A 19427-nucleotide genomic window follows, 5' to 3' on the forward strand; every position below is an offset into this window, starting at 1 on the left:
GAAATAAGTGGAGGTCAGGTATCCTGTCTTGTTCTCCCAACGGACTCTCCGTCCTCCACCCTTACCTTAGCTTTCTTCATATCAGCGACCTCCAGCTGGAGTTTCTTCAGCTCCCGTTCGTACCTGCTCTGGTTTTTGAGCAGGCGAGCGTGTTCTTTCTGCGCCACCTGCAGCTTCAGTAGGTCTCGGTTCATCTCCTTGAGGCGTTTCTCGTACTCCTGCTTGATCCGGTTGGCCTTCTCCTCTGTGTAATTCTCCATGGACACTGCGCGGCCAAATAAAATCAGCCTTTCTATTAATCAACTGGGTTTTCAGAACTACATGCATAAACTCCAAACCCCAGGGGGCACAAACTCACTGAGGTTCTGCAGAACGCGGTCTCGCTCCAGCTGCGTGTCTCGGATTTTGTTCTGCAGCAGAATGAGCTTCTCCTCGTACTGCAGTTTCAGCATCAGAAGCCGCCGCTGGCTGTTCTCCAGCTCGTCCATTAGCTTCTGTTTGATCTCAATCTCGCAGGTAAGGTCAGCCAGGTCCGCTTGGAAGCTGGCTGCTTAAAAGAGGAGTTCAAATTACATCCTGCATGTCTTCTTCCAGAAAAAGACATGACCAGCATCACAATCAAGCAGAGGTTGTCAAGTTGAAGTCTTAAAGTAATGTCTGTTTTAAATAATCTATAAGCTAAGATCGCATTCTCCAATCAGCTCTGCACGGCGGCCGAGGCTCGTGGTGACGCAGGCATATTTGGGATATAGGAATTTAGGGGCCATTTCATCAAACAGACATCGAGTTATTCCACTCTTTGCTGGTACCAATGACATTGGGATTCATTGCATGGCACTTTATTCATTAAAGATATGTATTCTAGTTATTAGCAGACCTGCAGACAATAACACTGTTTTGTTGTAAAACACCTTTCTCCTCAGAGTCGGAATCTGAATCCACCAGACTCTCGTCACTGTCAAACCCGTCCTCCTCTTCCCTGCCTCCTTCCTCATCTTCCCCATCGTCTTCATCACAACCGCTCTCCTCTTGCAGAGGAGACATTATGTCCTACAAACAGAAGCACACTTTGTTGAGTTGGATTTGTATTTTTTCTTTACTCCTGGGGATGCTGAAGCTAACCTCAGTATAATTGTCGTCTGATTCGATCTCTTCGTTCTGTCCGTTTGCATGACTCTGACTGTTCTCTCCATTCTCGTGAGTGTGCAGTTTGAATCGCTTCTTCGAACCTTTCTCCAACTCCGGACTACAGGATGAAAAAAAAGCTTCACCGTTAAGCCAGCCACTAAGAAAAGACACAAATATCAATTACGCTTTCAAGAAGTGCCATTGAATGATTTTCCTTTTTAGCTTTTGCCTGATCGATTTCCTAGTTCAAGTTCAACTACAGGAGTTCAAGTGTTTTTGTGCATTACCATGAATTACAGAAGCGCTTGGCTTGGCACCGAGTGGAATGTCACACACAGCCAACAACAACCATTAAGGCATTGGGAACGCTGCCAAGTCATGTGCTTACAGGCAAATTCAGCCTCTAAAGCCATTTGGAAAGTCTTCTTCAGCTCATCTAGCCCTAATTTGGTCCTTTAGGCTCTTACTGTTTTATTGGCAATTTGAATCTCCCCTTTGCTTCCTCTTTTACAACCATCATGAGCCACCTCATCTCTGAATTCCCATCTTCCTCCATTTCCAACCCATCAAAACTCAATTAGCATGTTAGTTTTAGGCCTTTTTCCCCACAAGACCCACTGGCCTATTAAAGAATGCCTTTTTTTTCCTAACTCAGCTTCAGTCTTGGCTTCCTCCCAGTTTTATTGCCCCAATCCCCTTATCGTCTTGTGCTGCCTTATGCCAGATGGGAGAAGCAATGACTAAGGAGGAATTCATGGGCAATAATGTATTCATCCTCTGGCCTTTTTAAAACAAGCACAGGTGCGCATAAAAGAATTAGAAGCGCAATAAGAAAATTCTTGAAGTTGACTTTATCATGGTTTCTTGAAGATTTTAAAAACTATTTAATATGAGCATTTATATACGTCTCAAATTAGTCTTTCTTCAATCACCTCATCCTCCTCTGCCTTCTTTCCTTCTTCTTCAGTCTCTCCATGTCCAGCTTGGCTCTGCGTAACACGTCTGTCATCTCGGCCTCCATGGACATGGGAGCCGGGGACGATCCGGGCGGGTGTCCCGGAGCGGGGCTGACAGAGGAGGGGGGGAATGGGGAACGCAAGGAGAGTCTGGTCGTGTGCCGCCGCAGTGACTCGTTCATTGCCTCGCTCTCCAGGAGCTTGGTTCTGACAGAGGAGGGTGAGGACGACAGGAAACATTGGAAACAAATCATTTAAAAATCATTGATTTTGATTTGTTTTTGTAAGCAGATACAACACATCCTTTCTTACCTAAGTTCTTCAACCTCTCGGATGTAGTTCTGGATTAAAGACCCGATCTCCTCATTGCCTTCACCTACAGTTCAACGGTAGGAGGAGATGCAAGTCACAAAAACATTAACGAGTTAAAGGAATCCAAAAAAAGCAACTCAAATTTCATTCATTCATTCATTCATTCATCTTCGTCTTGTCTTCAGATACGGGTTGCAGGTGTTGCTGAAGTCTATCCCAGCTGGCGACGGCTAAGAGGCGGGGGTACACCCCGGACAAGTCACCGGCTCATTGTACGGCCTAGCTCTAATTTAAGGACCCAATTTCTGAATTGATTATACACCCATATACTAGGCAGCTTTTGTGATCACTGTCAATATGCTAGTTTTGGCTACAACTGAACGATTTCTTCTCGTAAATCTTGACACACAATATTTAGAGAAATATTAAAAATCCATTTATTACCTGATCCCGATTGTAAACTTCCTTGATGAAAGGGGAGATAATGGTGCTTATATTTTTGTCCTGTTTTTTGAACCCCTTCTTGGTGCATCAACACAAACAAATGATGAGAGATCACGTACTTGACTTGGTCAGCAGAGCGCCGACCTGATTGGCCAGCAGATGTGTGACACGGGTGTTGAGGTGGTCGATGGTCTCCTGCATAGCTTTAACCCGGAGACGCAGCGTGTCGCTTTCTCTCTGCAGCATCACATTCTCCTGGTGTAGATCACTGTAGGCCTCTGAACCATCCTCACACGCTACACGCTTCCCCTGCACAGAGAAAACAATGTCACCATGGCCCCGAATGCCACAACACTGAGCTAGCTTGATGATGCAGTCAGCTTTGAATCCAGCCACAGTTTGAGATCGTCCCCTCCACCAGTCCAACACGAATGCACAATATCCCACCGCAGCATCCAGGCCAGCTCAGTCGGTGTTAGGGTAGCCTGACTGTTGGCATCTTGTAGCCTATGAGGGCAAGCCTGATGAAAACATTGCGACTCTTTGGGGACTTTATGTTTTGTATATTATATATATATATATAACACTATACAATATATATATTGTATATTTCCCCATCATTTCTACAAGATCTCTTTACATTGTAGAATTCGGAGGCTGCCCTGATTCATCTTCATACGACGGTGCCGCAGTGGAGGCCTTATCAATGCGTCTTCCAGGAAATGCATTTCATTTCATGAACTAATCAGCTGCAAGCATGGCGTCTGCTTTTCTTACGCACCCACCCTCCGCTACCCTTTGTTGCTTACCTAAATTAGACCTGTCGAATTTCCATCCATCATGTAAGCCTCTCTTGGCCTCATTGCATCAGTCGCTCTGACAGCCAGGCGTTGGCTTTCTTCCACAGCCTTGACATATTTCATTTCTCACATCTTTCACCTTTAGCCTCTCTCATCTGCATTTCTCTCCTCGGTTTCCAATCAACAACCATTGTGTCACTTCTCACCGCCTTGTACTCCATCAGCTCCATCTGAAGTCGGGCTATCTCGGCCCGCAAGGCGCTGATCTGCTGGCTGGTCTTGTCTTGGTTCACCACCAACTTGTTCTTGATGTTTCGGGCACGGTTGGCGTATTTCAGTGTGTTGAGCGTCTCCATGAAGTCCCGGTCCGATGGGCTGACGCAGGCGATCATCACGGTGCGACTGGAGGGGAGGGAAATATGAAGATTGGCTACAGCGAGTGTATAAAATCAAAGTGTCCAGAACCTTCCTGAATAATATTCTGGCGCCTTTGACGGATAAATAATTGAATATTTCACACCTGATAATGTAAAACCAATTAATAGCTCAACATTTTACCAGGAGCAGGACACAACATGTTCCCCATTGACAAACTGTGTCGAGTGGCACGATGTAATGGGAGTGTCGACGTGCCTCATTGTTAACATTAGAGTTTGGACTTTAATGGTTCACAGCCCACACGATCCTCCTTTGATCCCTGCTTTCAGAGTTGTGACCTTTTTCGTCACCGCAGAATACCCAGATTATTTCAGAACGGTTACTTTCCTTTTCCATGTCATAGATGAATGTTTGGGTGCACGTACCTGTTTCCTCCCAGGGAATCCTGAAGCAGACGGGTGAGTTTAGAGTCTCTGTAAGGGACGTGTCCTCCCTTCTTAGTCTGGTCTCCCAAAGCGCTGATCACATTTCCCAGGGCCAGCTACAAAACACCGACGCGATTAAGCGCTTGCCTCTACATGCACGGATTAATTATCACGCTCACATTGATCACATCACAGCGTTTCTGTCGGGCTCACCAGTCCACAGTTGATGGAGATTCCCTCCCGAGCTCTCTCTCCTGTCGCTCCCGTGCGTTTCAGCCTCTCAGAACCGGCCAGATCCACAAAGTGGAACTTAGCCGTCAGCGTTTCAAACTCTGGCTGGGCGAGAGGACTGGCCTCCACGCCGTTCAACGCTCCGTTCTCTCCTCCTCCGTTCTGCTAGCAGGATAGATAGACAAAAATGTTTGTGTGAACTGCTTCGAAACAGCGATTATTTTATCACCTTTAGTGCTTCTACAAGAGTAAACTATATATAATGTATACCCAAAAAAATCCTTTATTCATTCACTCGATCAGGGTTTTCACCAAAGCGTGAATAACTACTGTTTATCTTCGGCCCCGAACTCCAAACGTGAGACTCACCATTTGTGGCTGCTGGCAGACTCTCATCTGACAGAGGTGGATGGTGAAGATGGCGTGCGAGCGTGAACTCTGCGCATTCATCTGTGTGCTGGCGGTTGTGCGGGACAGCGCGCCGAGCTTCAGACACTGCAGCAGCTACAAAGGATCGAGGGGGGGCCGTTTGTTAACCATCGAAAACAAAGCAGATCACTGAATGCTACATCTTTGAATCAGATCGCAGGATCACCTTCCGACTCGAGAGAGGAATCTAAAACTGAATCGGCACATTGTTGAAGGAGGAAAACAAGTTTGTTTTTGATTTCTTGAAAGTACTGATGCAAAGAACTTCGTTCAATAATTGATAAAACTCCGGTCTTCATCTCGTCGTTGAACTTCTGCATGGAATTCAAGACGGTTTGTGTTCATTTAGTAAGACAACGTAACTTTGCAATAACAAAAATGTATGCAATATATTTTTAGCATCTACGCTAAACTTTTTGAAGAAAACAGCTTTGAATGAAAACGTGACCTATATCATCATTATCATTTTTCTATGACCTTTCATGACCTTCAGAACAAGAAATCTTTGTAGACGTGAAACATTTTAAGTCAAATGAAACGGTCTCCTCCTCACCTCCTCCTCCGAGTGCACCAGTCTGGACATGACTCCCGTGGTGTAGATGCTGCCGCTGGAATCCTCATGGATCTTAATGCTGGATTTCCTGCTCCGACTCTCTGGATCTCTGGCTCCGTCAAATAGGTCCAGGATCTCTTCATTGTACAACTAATAACAAACAGGATCCACAAACACACAGGCAGCATCATACAATTAGTAATCAAATACCGGACCGCTGAACGTGTACTCGCTCATTCCTCTCAGCTGTGTTCTCTGATATACACGAAAGGAGGACGTCGAAGGAAGCGATGAGGATCAAGGGTCAGAGGTCAGCCAAAACCTCAGCTGCTCCTAGAGCTGCTATGTCTCATCTGGTTAGGGTTAATATCAATCAATATCCATCATGACACACACACACACACACCTAAGGTAAGGATTAATTACAACATGGCTGTGCAGGCGCTCATCATCCACATCAGAGCGTCGCCCACCTCTAGGAACTGGGCGCTGACTTTAAACTCCGGCGGCTGGGAGCCGGCCTGTTGGGCGCGTAACCTCCGGCTCCGGATTCCCTCAAACAGCTGGCAAACAGCACGAGGGACGATCCCCTGCTCCTGCTGAGCCAGGCTCACGTCGAAGCCCGTCCCCATGGTGTAGGTTTTCCCCGAGCCCGTCTGAAACACATTTCACTCCACATCAGAATCCCTTCCACTAAACGCTCCCAGACGTCACACATCCTACATTCATCTGCTGCTCCAGGAAATGTTGGGAATGTTACCAGGAACAGTTTATTACATTTCGGTGGCGATCCAGAAGAGATCCTGGATTCTGGATCACTTTTAAATTTTCATTAACATTGCAGTCAATGGAGATTCAAAATGTGTTCCTCAACATTCTCCGCAAAGTCGCCATGGGTGTGGCTATCAGATGAGCGCCGCACACCCCTCTGGTTCTATCATCTAGAGTCTAGAATCAGCGCGTTAACTACCGAACTAGAATAACACCTTCAGTAAATCTGAAGGCCGTGCAACAAATACTTTGAAATCGTCAATCCTGAAATCCAAGCCTCTGCGTCATACCTGTCCGTAAGCAAACACCGTGGCGTTGTAGCCCTCCAAGCAGCCCTCGATGAGCTTGTCCACGCAGGTCTGGTAGATACTCTGCTGCTCTGAGTCGATGTCGAACACAAAGTCGTACGTGAAGGCCTTGTCCTTCCCCAGGAGGACCTGTGGTTCTCCGGGGGTGACCAGCGTGCACACGTGGCAGCCCTCGATCTTCTCCTTGGCCATTTGAGGGCGAATCCTGAGGGAACAGACAGAGAAACAAAAAGATACACCAGATGCCGTTTTCAGTGACTTACATAAATGATATGTTGCTGGTGTTTCCACCTTGGACTTTAAAAATAGATTTACAATGTTCACATTTTAGGGGACATCAGCAGCTTCTGTAACAAACGTACATTTTCAAAGTGAAATTAAAACTGAAAAAAAAAAGGTACAAACACCAACAACACAAAATATATGTAAAGTGAGCAGGTGGTCACAGCAGTGGTCACAAAAAACAAACCTTAAAATCTGCTGCACTGAGATAATAATGTCCACTTTACTAATAAACCCAATATTCATCCCCCCCCCCCCCCCCCCCCGAGTACACTCATCAGGGGATGAGAAGCAACTCCCCCGCTGCCCCGCACACCGAGACAGACTCCCTTTGGGATGCTGCAACAAAGACACACACTCAGAAAACTACATCCAGCTGCTGGAGGGGAAGGGGGCAGAACACCAAGAAAAGCATCTCTGGAAGCACTGAACACATTCAGTACAACAACATACTTCACTATCTTCTCTTCACACATGGTTCCTTCTCAAGCACGCATTCACAACTGCACCCACCACTGCAAACACCAACAATGATGCAAACAGCAGCGCTGCGGGGGCCGCGTGTCCAAGCCTCGAGGGATCACTGAAGACCGTCTGTCCGAGGGAAACTAAAGACATTAGAGCAACGCAACGGCAGCACATTAACCCCGACAGGGCGGCACAGAAAGCAGCTTGCGGGCAGATGAGCCCCTTTTATTCCTGGAGGTGACCTTGACACTGAGGTTATTGTGTCTAAAAAACAAACATCCCAAAGGAGCGCTGCTTAAACCAATTATGACCATAAAATGGATCCAGAGGAGAGGAGGAGCGCATCGGCTCTGTGCGTGTCTGTGTGTGTCTGTGTGTGTGTGTGAGTGTGTGTGTTCATGCTCACTCAACCTTCGATGAATAGGCCAGTGATAGCCAAAGAGCTCATTTCCCTAATGTAAATGCTCAACAAAGACACGATGCACACACACACACACACACACACACACACACGCCCCACAGGGTCAATCGTATTCTCTTGAGCTGTGAGTGTTCTGGAGGACTGCAGTCTCTCCTCTGGCCCAGAACCAGTGGACAGAACCAGTGGACAGAACCAGTGGCTGTGTCCCCGTTTCCATTCATCGCGGTTCCGAATCGATCGAGGTTTGCTCTGCCTCTTTCACCGTCGTTTTTGTTCCTCTCTTCACACCTCCGTCTTTGTTGTAGCTTCCCTCACCTTCTGTTGCCAGTAAAAACAGACTTATCAACGCCTGCCCCCCCGTCACACGGCGGATTTCAGTACTGGTGACAGGAGACTGAGAAGGAGACATGAAGTCAATGAAAGCTCTACCGGTTATAAACTACACCATAAAGTAGGAAGTGGCCGATCACAGATCCAGTCCCCACAAATCCTCTCCTTCCAGAGGATAGTAAGCGTATCTATTAGACAGCCCTACAGAATGGCCGGCCTGTAGCCTGGAGCAGTAGCCTGGTGACCGGCGACCAGGGCAGGCAGGACTCGCATCTTCTGGATTCACTGACTGTTTTTCATTAATGATCCAGACTTGAAGCAGAGAGTTGTCCTACATTTTCTGGAAAAGGCTGTTCTAGAAAATATCAATTAACTGACAAATCCAAGGTGTTTCTATGCACCACTGTGGCCTCAGGCCTTTTCCCCCTTTATTTAACTTGAAGTAATAAATAAATAAACATTAAAAAAACAACATGTGTCCTGTATTGACAAATGGTTCTCAAAAAGAAATTTTTTATTGTAACAACGTCTTGTGTGGAATGCTGAACAGACAAAGGGATGAACATCAGCTGTGAACGAAGTGGGACCGCCTCAGGCCTCTCCAACCGAAAACACATACCCATGTTCCCAAAGCTTTCATCTAGCCTGACAATGTGCATCATTCTCAATCCACATAACGAATCATCTCCAGTAACTAGGAAGAAAAGAAAACGTCCCACCACCAAAGACGAGTCGCTATTGCCCAATGTCAGATGAGCATCTCCCACTTTTACATCAGTGTGCTTCATTGGAGCCGATTCTGGGTCAATCCTCACTATCCCCCCCCGCCTCATCTGTTCTGTCTGTTTCATGGGGGGAGGTGGAAGCTTGTAAAAGACTCAAATTAGCTTCTTTTCCTACGTCCTCCTGGCAGGCAGTCTTGACAAGGTGCGAGCCAAAACCAAAATATCTATTGATGTCAAATTAACTTCAAACGGTCGTGGCCATTCCAGGAACATGTGTTGTTGTCAATGGATACCGGATGCTTTCAGTCCAAGTACATCTAATCATCTATATAAAAATGATCTTTTGGTAGGAACACTGGGAGCGTGCACTTGCACCATGAAACAGTTTAGCACGTGCACTTTGAATTTATCATGCAAACTGTGTTTAACATAGAAATAGAAAGCCGTTATTGCATTTCTTTGTATTTGTTGCCATGAATTGCAGGAAGCATTGCTCTTTTCAGACAAGGGAGTTAAGTTTATAAAACAAAGACCACTCTCTGCCCTTGCTCAGCATGTCTTGTGTGTGTGTGCGTGCGTGTGTGTGTAAACTCAGCACAAGCACAAAGACCTGCAGTGACATCAGACTCATTCACACTGTGTTCTCTGTCCATACGCAATGAAGAGTACTCTGTTTATAAGGCCTCTGCTACACCTCACCCCTCCTACACACACACACACACACACACACACACACACACACACACTGTGTTTTCTCAGTGACTACAATTACATCAACACCAATATGCAGATCACAGAAATGCATCTTTAACTCCAACACAAATTACAAAAAGAAATGCAGAATATTGGGGATTATTTTCTGTGCTGGCAGTTCAGTCTGCAAAACAAATACGTTTGCGTGTTCAACAGCGTGAACGATTGTTGCTGGGAACGCTTAGAAGCAAAGCTCCCGCTGGCACACGGTGAGACCTCGATAACGGAAAAATGCAAATGCTCAGACTGAAGAGCCTTTCATTCCTTACTTGAATTCAAACGGATGAACTCGGATAAATACACGTCTGTGTGTGCATTTATGCATGTGTGTGAGTGGGTAAATAAGAGGAGGACAGTGTGGGGATTTGGGCTCAGATTTCTTCCCTTTGTTTTTCTCGTGGTCCAGATAAACTGGGGCAACAGAGAGTTAAAGGATGATGAGCATTTAGAGGGAAGTTTGAAATGTCGTTTCGTAATCGGCACATCCCGGATCAATTCTTTTCTCTTTTTTTTAATTTCTTAGTCAAGAGCTGGATCATGTTTGTAGCAGAAAAGCAGCAAAATGTGTTTTTATGAACTGGGATGTGATATTATTCTCTCATTTAGACGACAGGCCAGTTTTCACTGGCCTGAAGGATTCATTTTAAATCCATTTTCTCTCAGCTTCTCATCTGCCTGAGGTTTCAGCCTGAACTGAATGTGCTCATCAGCAGCTCACAAAGCAGGAAGTGAACAGGAAAGACCGATGGAGGAAGTCATTCTGCAACTGCAGCATGCCGTTCGAGGTGCCGATGGCTTAACAGGGAGAAGCTTACCCACAGACCGTTGCACAACTCCCAGCAGACAGAATCAGGCCATCCCAAAAGCACCATCGAACTGCAAAACACGCCTTCGTCACAATGATCGGAACGTGCACCCCCCCCATCGTGTCTGTGGTACAGCTGTCACCAGGCACGTCTTCAGAGGCATTGTGCTACCGTTTGGGCCTCACTACGATGCATTATCCTTGGTCACACACAATGCCAAGCAATTCTACGCCGGAGGAGTGTTTCGTGCTTAGGTGGGAAAAAGATAGTCACGTAGAACTGTTAGGTCCGATAAGCTTGAGGTGAAACAACAACAAAAGAAAATGTGATCAGCGGACCGGCACGAGGAGGACGAGCTGCGGGCCAGCAGCTGGGGCGCAGCGCCCCGTCACGTTTCCTGCTGCTCGTCTCTAGGGTGGGGCCAGATCGCCGGAAACCACCTCAGCAGTGACACATCAGCAAAGGCAAACGTTCACCTTTCACCCGCAAATGACCAGCAAACGTGCAGCAAATGTTTGTGTGTGTGTGTGTGTGTGTGTGTGTGTGTGCGTGTGTGTGTGCGTGTGTTGGGAGGAGAATGGCGCTGAGGTAAAGTGTTGAGCCCAAGTGTAAGAATCCTTCGGAGCCCTTTGACTCCTACAAACTGCAGGGTGACAACGCGCTCACAAAAAACACAGCCACTATTTCCCACTCTGGATGCTTTAAAGGGGGGGGGGGGGGGGACACAATTAACACAGACAGTAAACAGGCGAGACTGGTAGCCAACACAGGAAGTAAGTCCAACAAAAAAAACATGCCCTTTTTATAGCTGCCCTTTAAACTGCCATCAGCTGCGAGGCGCCTCGTCCTGAGTCAAACGCCACGCCGCCCGTGCTGCGTAGAGGCCGGTGGTTTGTTCACGCCGTGCTTCTGGCTTTGGCACTTGTCTATGCCTCCGTGTAGGTCTTTCAACTGGTTGATCACATTAATGAACAACCACAGAGGGGAAAATGATAATCCTTTATACTCAGCTGAGCTCAAATCACCTTCAAGCCAAAATGTCCTGCGTCATGACGTCAAAACACCCCAGTCACACACACACACACACACACACACAATTACTGTGTGTGTGTTTGTTTTCATATGCCACATTGAACTCATTTATCCCTTGACAGTTCCTCGAGTCTTTTTTCCAAAGGGAAATTGAATAAGACACAGATAGAAGCGAGACGTGAATGCGGTGAGGAGAGCATCAAGCGTCGAGCCACAAGGTCGAAGATCACAAGTGCACTAAACAGATTTGTGTGTGTGTCTATTTATACACGCGTGTGGAGGCTGAGTTAGCACTTTGCCGTTAGATAAGCGTCTGAAACGAGTAAGAGCTGCAGAGACAGCAGGACCGAGAGATCAATATGCAAATAACTCTCGCGTCGGATCCAAAACGGAAGCTGAATTAGCCTGTGCACGCTCAGATGGGGCGGTGCAGGTGGGCCTCACCATCCACGTCTCTACTCTCTGCTCCACAGAAGAACTACATGACAATAACATGAACCGCTTCAGTAGCCGGCTGTCCGTGATGGGCCCAGACCAGCCGAGGTACCGACGCAAAAACAGAAAACGCAGCCAGGAATGCTCAGTAGAAAGAGGGATTAGTGAGATGAAGTGATGAGGAAATGTAGGACTCTTATAGCCCGTTTGCATCAGACTAGCCCAGACATGGGCAAACCCAGGCCCGGGGGCCATATGCGGCCCGTTGGTCTTTTTAATCCGGCCCGCCGAACTTGTCCAAATTATATCATTAAATATAATTGTATTATAATTAAACCTCATTCATTTGACCTTTTCCCTGTAATGCTGCCTGTAAAAGGCCAAATCCTTTAATGCAATAGCTTTCATGTGTCATTTATATTAGCTCACACAAATACTCCATCCATCTGTTCTTGGTCCGGCCCCTCTGTCAAATTTTAGAGCCTATTGTGGCCCGCGAGCCAAAAGGTTTGCCCACCCCTGGACTAGCCGTACCCCGTAAGTGAATGCAGCTGCAGGAAGAAGGAACCGCCTCGTCAGATGTAATTTAGCAACAGCCACTTAGTGGGAGTCGCAATTTATGTACCTCGTTTAGCTCGACTGCAATGCTGAACCATTACCTTAAGTGTGTGTGTGTGTGTGTGAGTGTGAGTGCCTGTGTGAGTGCGTGCCCACAGCCAGTCGAGCCTGGATGCAGGATCGTAGGTCATGGCACCAGTTACATGGACTTTGTTTGGGGAAGTTACTGCAGACAATCAGGAAATGCAGGCGACTCAGACTGTGTGTTTGTTTGTGTCTGTCTTCATGTCAGCCCTGCTGATATCCAAACGCGCACATGCACACACACACACACACACACACACACACACACAGTCTTGAGCTGTATGCGGTTTGCCTAAGGCTCTGCATTAAACGCCATCCTCTCTTATCAGAGTTCGACTTTCTCAGGGACGAATCAGTCACTGGGAAAAGCGTCGCTTCGGCAGCAGGAAGTTATTCTCCTCCGTGTATTTATTTGTGGGCTTCCCATTTCCTGTTCAGCACACTAACACTCTTGGTGGCACCCACCAGCCTTGTGAACGCACACACTGAAGCCGTGGCCACCAGCGTCGCCGTGTAATTACAGCATCAAGCTCAGGCTAATGAAACTCATTTCAAAAAGGTGCCGTCATTATAATATTTGATCCTCAGTAAAACAGCAGGAAGTTTAACCAGCGCAGACTTCATGGATTTCACGATGAAGAAAATACCGCGTTATAATAATTTGTTTTCCTTTAAAACAAGAGGCAAAGTAGTTGAGGTGTGGCACACTTCACTTCATATTTGTACCTGCGTGTATCTGCCGATGTGTATTTGTACACGTACTTCACCGACTACTCATCATATCAGTGCTGCATCACCTCATTAACGCTCGGACAGAGATGTGTTGTCTGCAGTCTACAGAAACATCTCAGTCATGATCTGTCAAAGGGCCTCCGAGGCGTAAATCGATTTCAGTCGAGCAACCAGCTGTCTTTTTTCTCCTTCCTGTCCTCGCCGGCGCCACCCAGCCCACTTCCTGTTACAGTCGGGGCTGTGAACAAGAACAAAAGAGATTCACTCAGCAGCTGATTGACAAATGACTCTGAAGCCTCCCCTGGAGAGGGATGGGCTGGGGGGGGGGCACATCAAGGCTGCTCCACTGCATGGGCCGCCTCGCCATTCTCAACCCCCACTGAGTTCAATCATGGCGGCTGGCCCTCAGAGGGGCGATATATTTCATTCTTACTTTCTCACACAATGAGAAGACGCATGGATCCCTCTTTTAATCGAAGGACGGCGGAGATTTATTCCCTCTTTTAATCAAAGGACTGCGGAGGTTTATTGATCCCCATTTATACTATCAATGCTCACTTTCTCAACCAATCGGGATTCATCAGCTGCTGTGACCGTCTGGGACGAACTAAAGGACAGAACGCCACCTAAACTCCACAAGCATCAGCCCCGGACAGCCACACACACACACACACACACACACACACGGCGCCCAGTGCCAGCGCATGCACGTTCATATGAATCCCGTCAAATCAGCATTTATTCCTTACGCACACAATCGATCGGCTGCTTTACATCCTGAAACGGACCCAGAAGCTTCTTCTGTCCGAGCTTTGCCGGCATTTCTTACGAGGCAGAGCGAACGGCTCAGCGCTGACGGAGAGCGTCTCGATTTAAGAGACAAACACAACAACACAATCCTCTGCGTTCAAAATCTGCTGGTTAAAAACAAGAAAGGGCACATAAAGAATTAGTGGACACCGATAGGATGAGGTGAGAATGGTCGGAAGAATAAGAGAAGGGAACATGGTTTGGAGAGACACGCCCCCTCTCCGCCCTTTACCTGTCCTTGTCGCGTCATCAATGTTAAACGCACACGTTGCTGCAGCAGAACTTAAACCCACAGACATTAAAAGATAAATATATGGAGATAACGTGGTGCAGGAGGCAGAGAAACCCTAACACTAACCCACGTGGTTAAATGCTCTGCTCTGTGGCTCTTTAATTAATATGTCGTGTTTCTCAATAAGCAAAGAGAGAGGCGAGAGTAAAAGAGGATGAAATGCGTGCAGGATGCATCTCATTATATATATACATATAACGCGGTGTAGGGTTAGGATGCATCTCATTATATATATATATATATATATATATAATATATAACGCGGTGTAGGGTTAGGATGCATCTCATTATATATATATATAACGCGGTGTAGGGTTAGGATGCATCTCATTATATATATATATAACGCGGTGTAGGGTTAGGATGCATCTCATTATATATATATATATATATATATAATATATAACGCGGTGTAGGGTTAGGATGCATCTCATTATATATATATATATAATGCGGTGTAGGGTTAGGATGCATCTCATTATATATATATATAACGCGGTGTAGGGTTAGGATGCATCTCATTATATATATATATATATATATAACGCGGTGTAGGGTTAGGATGCATCTCATTATATATATATATATATAACGCGGTGTAGGGTTAGGATGCATCTCATTATATATATATATATATATAACGCGGTGTAGGGTTAGGATGCATCTCATTATATATATATATATATATATAACGCGGTGTAGGGTTAGGATGCATCTCATTATATATATATATATAACGCGGTGTAGGGTTAGGGTGCATCTCATTATATATATATATATAACGCGGTGTAGGGTTAGGATGCATCTCATTATATATATATATATAACGCGGTGTAGGGTTAGGATGCATCTCATTATATATATATATATATAACGCGGTGTAGGGTTAGGATGCATCTCATTATATATATATATATAACGTGGTATTTTCACCTCTTTTAGGCAGAATGCTCTGCTCTGCTCTGCTCTCCACCGGACCGGCTTGCAGGCTCTTACCTCAGCGCAACCTTCACGGAGCAGTCGCCCACACTCGCCATGGTCGCCTTCAAGGTCCGCCGGTCGGATGTGGAGGATTTCGGCTATTTTCCGTGCGTGAGGAGCGTCTCGGTTCAGCGAGAGCTGCCGGCGATGAGACGCGTCGTCCGGACGCCTCCTGCCGTGTTCTTCCCCTCCGCGGTGGCTGTCATTCCTGGACCCCCGGTGTTTGTCACATGGCAAAGTTCACCCCGTTTCTCTCTCTCTCTCTCTCTCCCCCTCTCTCTCTCTCCCTCTCTCTCTCCCCCCCCCCTCTCTCTCTCCCTCTCTCTCTCTCAGCCGCTACATCCTGCTCCTCTCCCCTGAACGCACCGCTCCTCCAGAGACGCGCTGCGCTGACCGTAAACCAGAGGGGGTAATGGTGCCTTCAGGGGCAGTCGGAAACTATTAAACTTTGGGGAGGTGATTCCCCCCCCCCCTCTTTTTGTTCTTGTCTGCATTTGTGCTTGAACGTGACATCATTCATGGTGTCAGTCATTGGTCGAGTTTCATGCAATGTATTTCTTTGATGTTCTTGTCACCTGCGCTCTAGCCTTTCATGTTTTAGTGCCATTTCCTCCGTTGCTGCACACACCACAGTGAAACATGGACCGGATCGTTATTATGCAGAGTTGCACTGGAGGAAACTTTCAGATATTTTGCTTAACAACACTTAAGTATTGTTACAAATATACATTTGAATGAAAAGCAGTACATTAAAATATGTGAGATTTTACTTGCATATTAACATGCAAACAGAACAAGCAGTCATGTCAGAGATACTGAAGTACAGTATATAATATATGATGTTTACGGAATTTCATTTTAGATTATCAAATCGCATATCTTAACTATTAATTTTTAAAGTAGCTGCAGCTAAAAGAAAAAAAAAGAATTGTCACAAGTGAAATCAAAGCTCAATACGGAAACTTTCATATATTATATATGTTTTAAATATGACATTTTAACCAGCGTTGGTTTGAACTAATTCTAGTTTACTGTTATATCATTGGTTCCTCGTGAACACAAGGTGGACGTGAAAGCCGCATAATCGCGTTCGATTGACACGTGGTTCGGCGAATTCAGGACTTCCCCCGCCTTCACGGAACGTAACAGACCAATCAGAGTGCTCCACGGGCCTTTCGGGCCCGCCCACCACACGGACTGCCAGCGGCGATTTGTGAGGCTCGTGAAAACGCAATAAACAGAGGGAGATTGTTTCCACCGCCTCAATCACCTTGAGGTCAAAGGTCGAGCCTCATGCAGCGGTGATGACGTTGCTGCAGCGACTGGAGATGATTTGTTCTGCTCTGAATGGGAAGTTACCTTCTGCTCATTTCCCTCTCCTGCTGACCTCAAAAGGGGAAATCCTTTATCAGAGTTTAGCCATAATCATACAGGGTGGATTATCCAACAAGACATGATCATCGAGTGCTACGCCATATATGGGCTCCAGGATGTCCGTTTTATTATTACATGCGTGTTATTGAACCGTTGGCCAAAGCTTCCATTCTGATATCACTCCAGTCCATGTTAAAATAAAAAACACACTGTTCTTTTTTTATAAGACTGTCACGCATTGACCTTTATTTCTTAGCTCATTTAATACATTTCCTCATTCTTGCTTTTTATTTCTTATTCATCATTTTTATTCATATTTTTGCCACCACACACACTATGATGTATATAAACCTACATATTAGCCTTTTTGCTTCAAATTAAGCAAAACAATGTAAAAGGTTTCGTGTGAATGATTAGCATTCTCTTTCACCGCCACATTCTGTTTCACTCCTTCAGTCAAATAGTCCCAAAATAGCAAGAGGGAGGATGAGGACGAGGAATAAACTGCATCTTCACACATTCCCTCGTCTTTGATGCATTTATAATCCCTCAGTAGCATTCTCTATATTTTGGTCTGAAGCTCCTTAGACTAATCCCCCCCCCCCCCCCCCCCATTCTTTACACAAACACACACTCGACGATTTAGTGGCGTACGTAAAAAGAGGTGATTCACAGATCACATAAAATCTCCCATCACAATGCATATTAGCATAATAAAAGCACTACTTTGTCCATAGATGATACATGCATTCACACACAGATCACAGTCACGGAAGGATGCAACACGCGTGATCAGTGATGAGTCATGAGCACGATCCCGTTTAGAGCAGACCTAGATTACAGCTCCGTTCCCCAGGGAACGGGTGACCCACACGCTGCTCCGTTTGGGACCAGGCTCGGATGCTTCCTCGGGTGAATGCTGGAGGATGTCCGATGGTGCTGCAGCCTCCGGGTGTTCCACACTCTGCTCCGTTTGGGACCAGGCTCGGATGCTTCCTCGGGTGAATGCTGGAGGATGTCCGATGGTGCTGCACCCTCCGGGTGTTCCACACTCTGCTCCGTTTGGGACCAGGCTCGGATGCTTCCTTCCTCGGGTGAATGCTGGAGGATGTCCGATGGTGCTGCAGCCTCCGGGTGTTCCACACTCTGTTCCGTTTGGGACCAGGCTCGGATGCTTCCTCGGGTGAATGCTGGAGGATGTCCGATGGTGCTGCAGCCTCCGGGTGTTCCACACTCTGCTCCGTTTGGGACCAGGCTCGGATGCTTCCTCGGGTGAATGCTGGAGGATGTCCGATGGTGCTGCAGCCTCCGGGTGTTCCACACTCTGCTCCGTTTGGGACCAGGCTCGGATGCTTCCTTCCTCGGGTGAATGCTGGAGGATGTCCGATGGTGCTGCAGCCTCCGGGTGTTCCACAGACGCAGCGACTGAGTTACTGCTGCATCACAGGGCATGAGGCCAGTGTGCCGGTGTTCGTTTGTGCATGTCAAATGAAAGGAGGAAGTCAAGCAGTGACTGTTCGACGCTCCCCTCCCCGAGCCTCCATTCTGTTACTCACTCTTTCACTAAACTCAGCTTACATTTACTTTAGCAGGATTACAACAGATAATGGTAAGCAAAGTAAAGTTCTCCAGGTGTGGACAACTCATGCATTTTATTGTACTGGGTTTCAGTCGACGGCAGCATGGTGGCACAAAGGGTAGCGCTGTTGCCTTGTAGCAAAAAAAGGTCCTTGGTTCAATTCCACCTGGGGCCTTCTATGCAGAGTTTGTATGTTGCATAATTTTGGAGAATGTATCACTCTAAACGGATCATGGGTGTGAATGTGTGTCTTTCTGTATGTGGCCCTGCAATGAACTGGCGACATATCTACGGTGTACCTCCCCCCCCCCCCGTTATGAGTCATCCTGGTTGATGCATCAGAGACACACACTTTCCATTCTGTGTCAGATAATTGAATTGCTGCCCCCGAATAACTTGATTACGAGCAGCCTGGGTCGGTATCACTTAATAAACCCAAATGCATTCACACGGCTGCATCGACAGTGACACACACTCAGATACACGCGTGTGTGCTCAAACCCACGACAGCAGCCAATCGGATAAAGAGCACAGGCACGTTCCAGGGATAATCAATCATCATGTACAATGAAGATATTGTACAATCAGCTGAGGGTTTGTATAATAATGAAAATAATGCAAAATAATGACATCAATCGTCCATCTGAAGCTCTCTAGCTCCATCTAGTGTTCGTCTTTATGGTACATTTTCATTGCCTTCAAGGTCAGTTTAAACCATTTTTTATTTATTAAGACTTTTAAAATCAGCTGATTCGGATCCAGCCGATCCACGGACGGTGTGAACAGCATGATGAAGAGTGGGCTGCCTGCCAACCCCCACGGGAGGTCAAGAAGGGGGGGGGGGGGGGGGGGGTTAATACGATCATCATGATGAGGAGACAAAAACGTGAGTCAGAAACAAAATAGGTGTTTGTTTTTAAAATAGGAGGAAGAACCAAAGCAGTGAAAGGAGAACAGCCTCGGATGGATCAGATCCCTTCACCATTAATCATTCATCATCTGCGGCCGCAGCCCCCCCACGCACACGCAC

At 46.5% G+C, this 19427-nt stretch overlaps 1 protein-coding gene across 1 annotated transcript in view; it reads right to left on the reverse strand.

Moving 5' to 3' along the window:
- The window catches only part of kif21b (kinesin family member 21B), a 30478-nt gene extending 14978 nt beyond the window's left edge, over nucleotides 1–15500 (reverse strand). The window contains exons 1-15 of the mRNA XM_068742196.1: nucleotides 15460–15500; nucleotides 6718–6940; nucleotides 6130–6312; nucleotides 5657–5806; nucleotides 5044–5178; nucleotides 4657–4839; nucleotides 4444–4559; nucleotides 3847–4042; nucleotides 2960–3149; nucleotides 2397–2460; nucleotides 2061–2291; nucleotides 1123–1246; nucleotides 912–1050; nucleotides 359–547; nucleotides 66–265 (exon numbers count right to left, since the gene is read on the reverse strand). Coding sequence (XP_068598297.1) covers nucleotides 66–265; nucleotides 359–547; nucleotides 912–1050; nucleotides 1123–1246; nucleotides 2061–2291; nucleotides 2397–2460; nucleotides 2960–3149; nucleotides 3847–4042; nucleotides 4444–4559; nucleotides 4657–4839; nucleotides 5044–5178; nucleotides 5657–5806; nucleotides 6130–6312; nucleotides 6718–6940; nucleotides 15460–15500 — 2364 coding nt within the window. The remainder of the gene's footprint in view (nucleotides 1–65; nucleotides 266–358; nucleotides 548–911; nucleotides 1051–1122; nucleotides 1247–2060; nucleotides 2292–2396; nucleotides 2461–2959; nucleotides 3150–3846; nucleotides 4043–4443; nucleotides 4560–4656; nucleotides 4840–5043; nucleotides 5179–5656; nucleotides 5807–6129; nucleotides 6313–6717; nucleotides 6941–15459) is intronic.
- Nucleotides 15501–19427: the final 3927 nt, after the last annotated feature.

Source organism: Brachionichthys hirsutus, chromosome 8, assembly GCF_040956055.1.
Source record: "Brachionichthys hirsutus isolate HB-005 chromosome 8, CSIRO-AGI_Bhir_v1, whole genome shotgun sequence".
Taxonomy (NCBI): domain Eukaryota; kingdom Metazoa; phylum Chordata; class Actinopteri; order Lophiiformes; family Brachionichthyidae; genus Brachionichthys; species Brachionichthys hirsutus.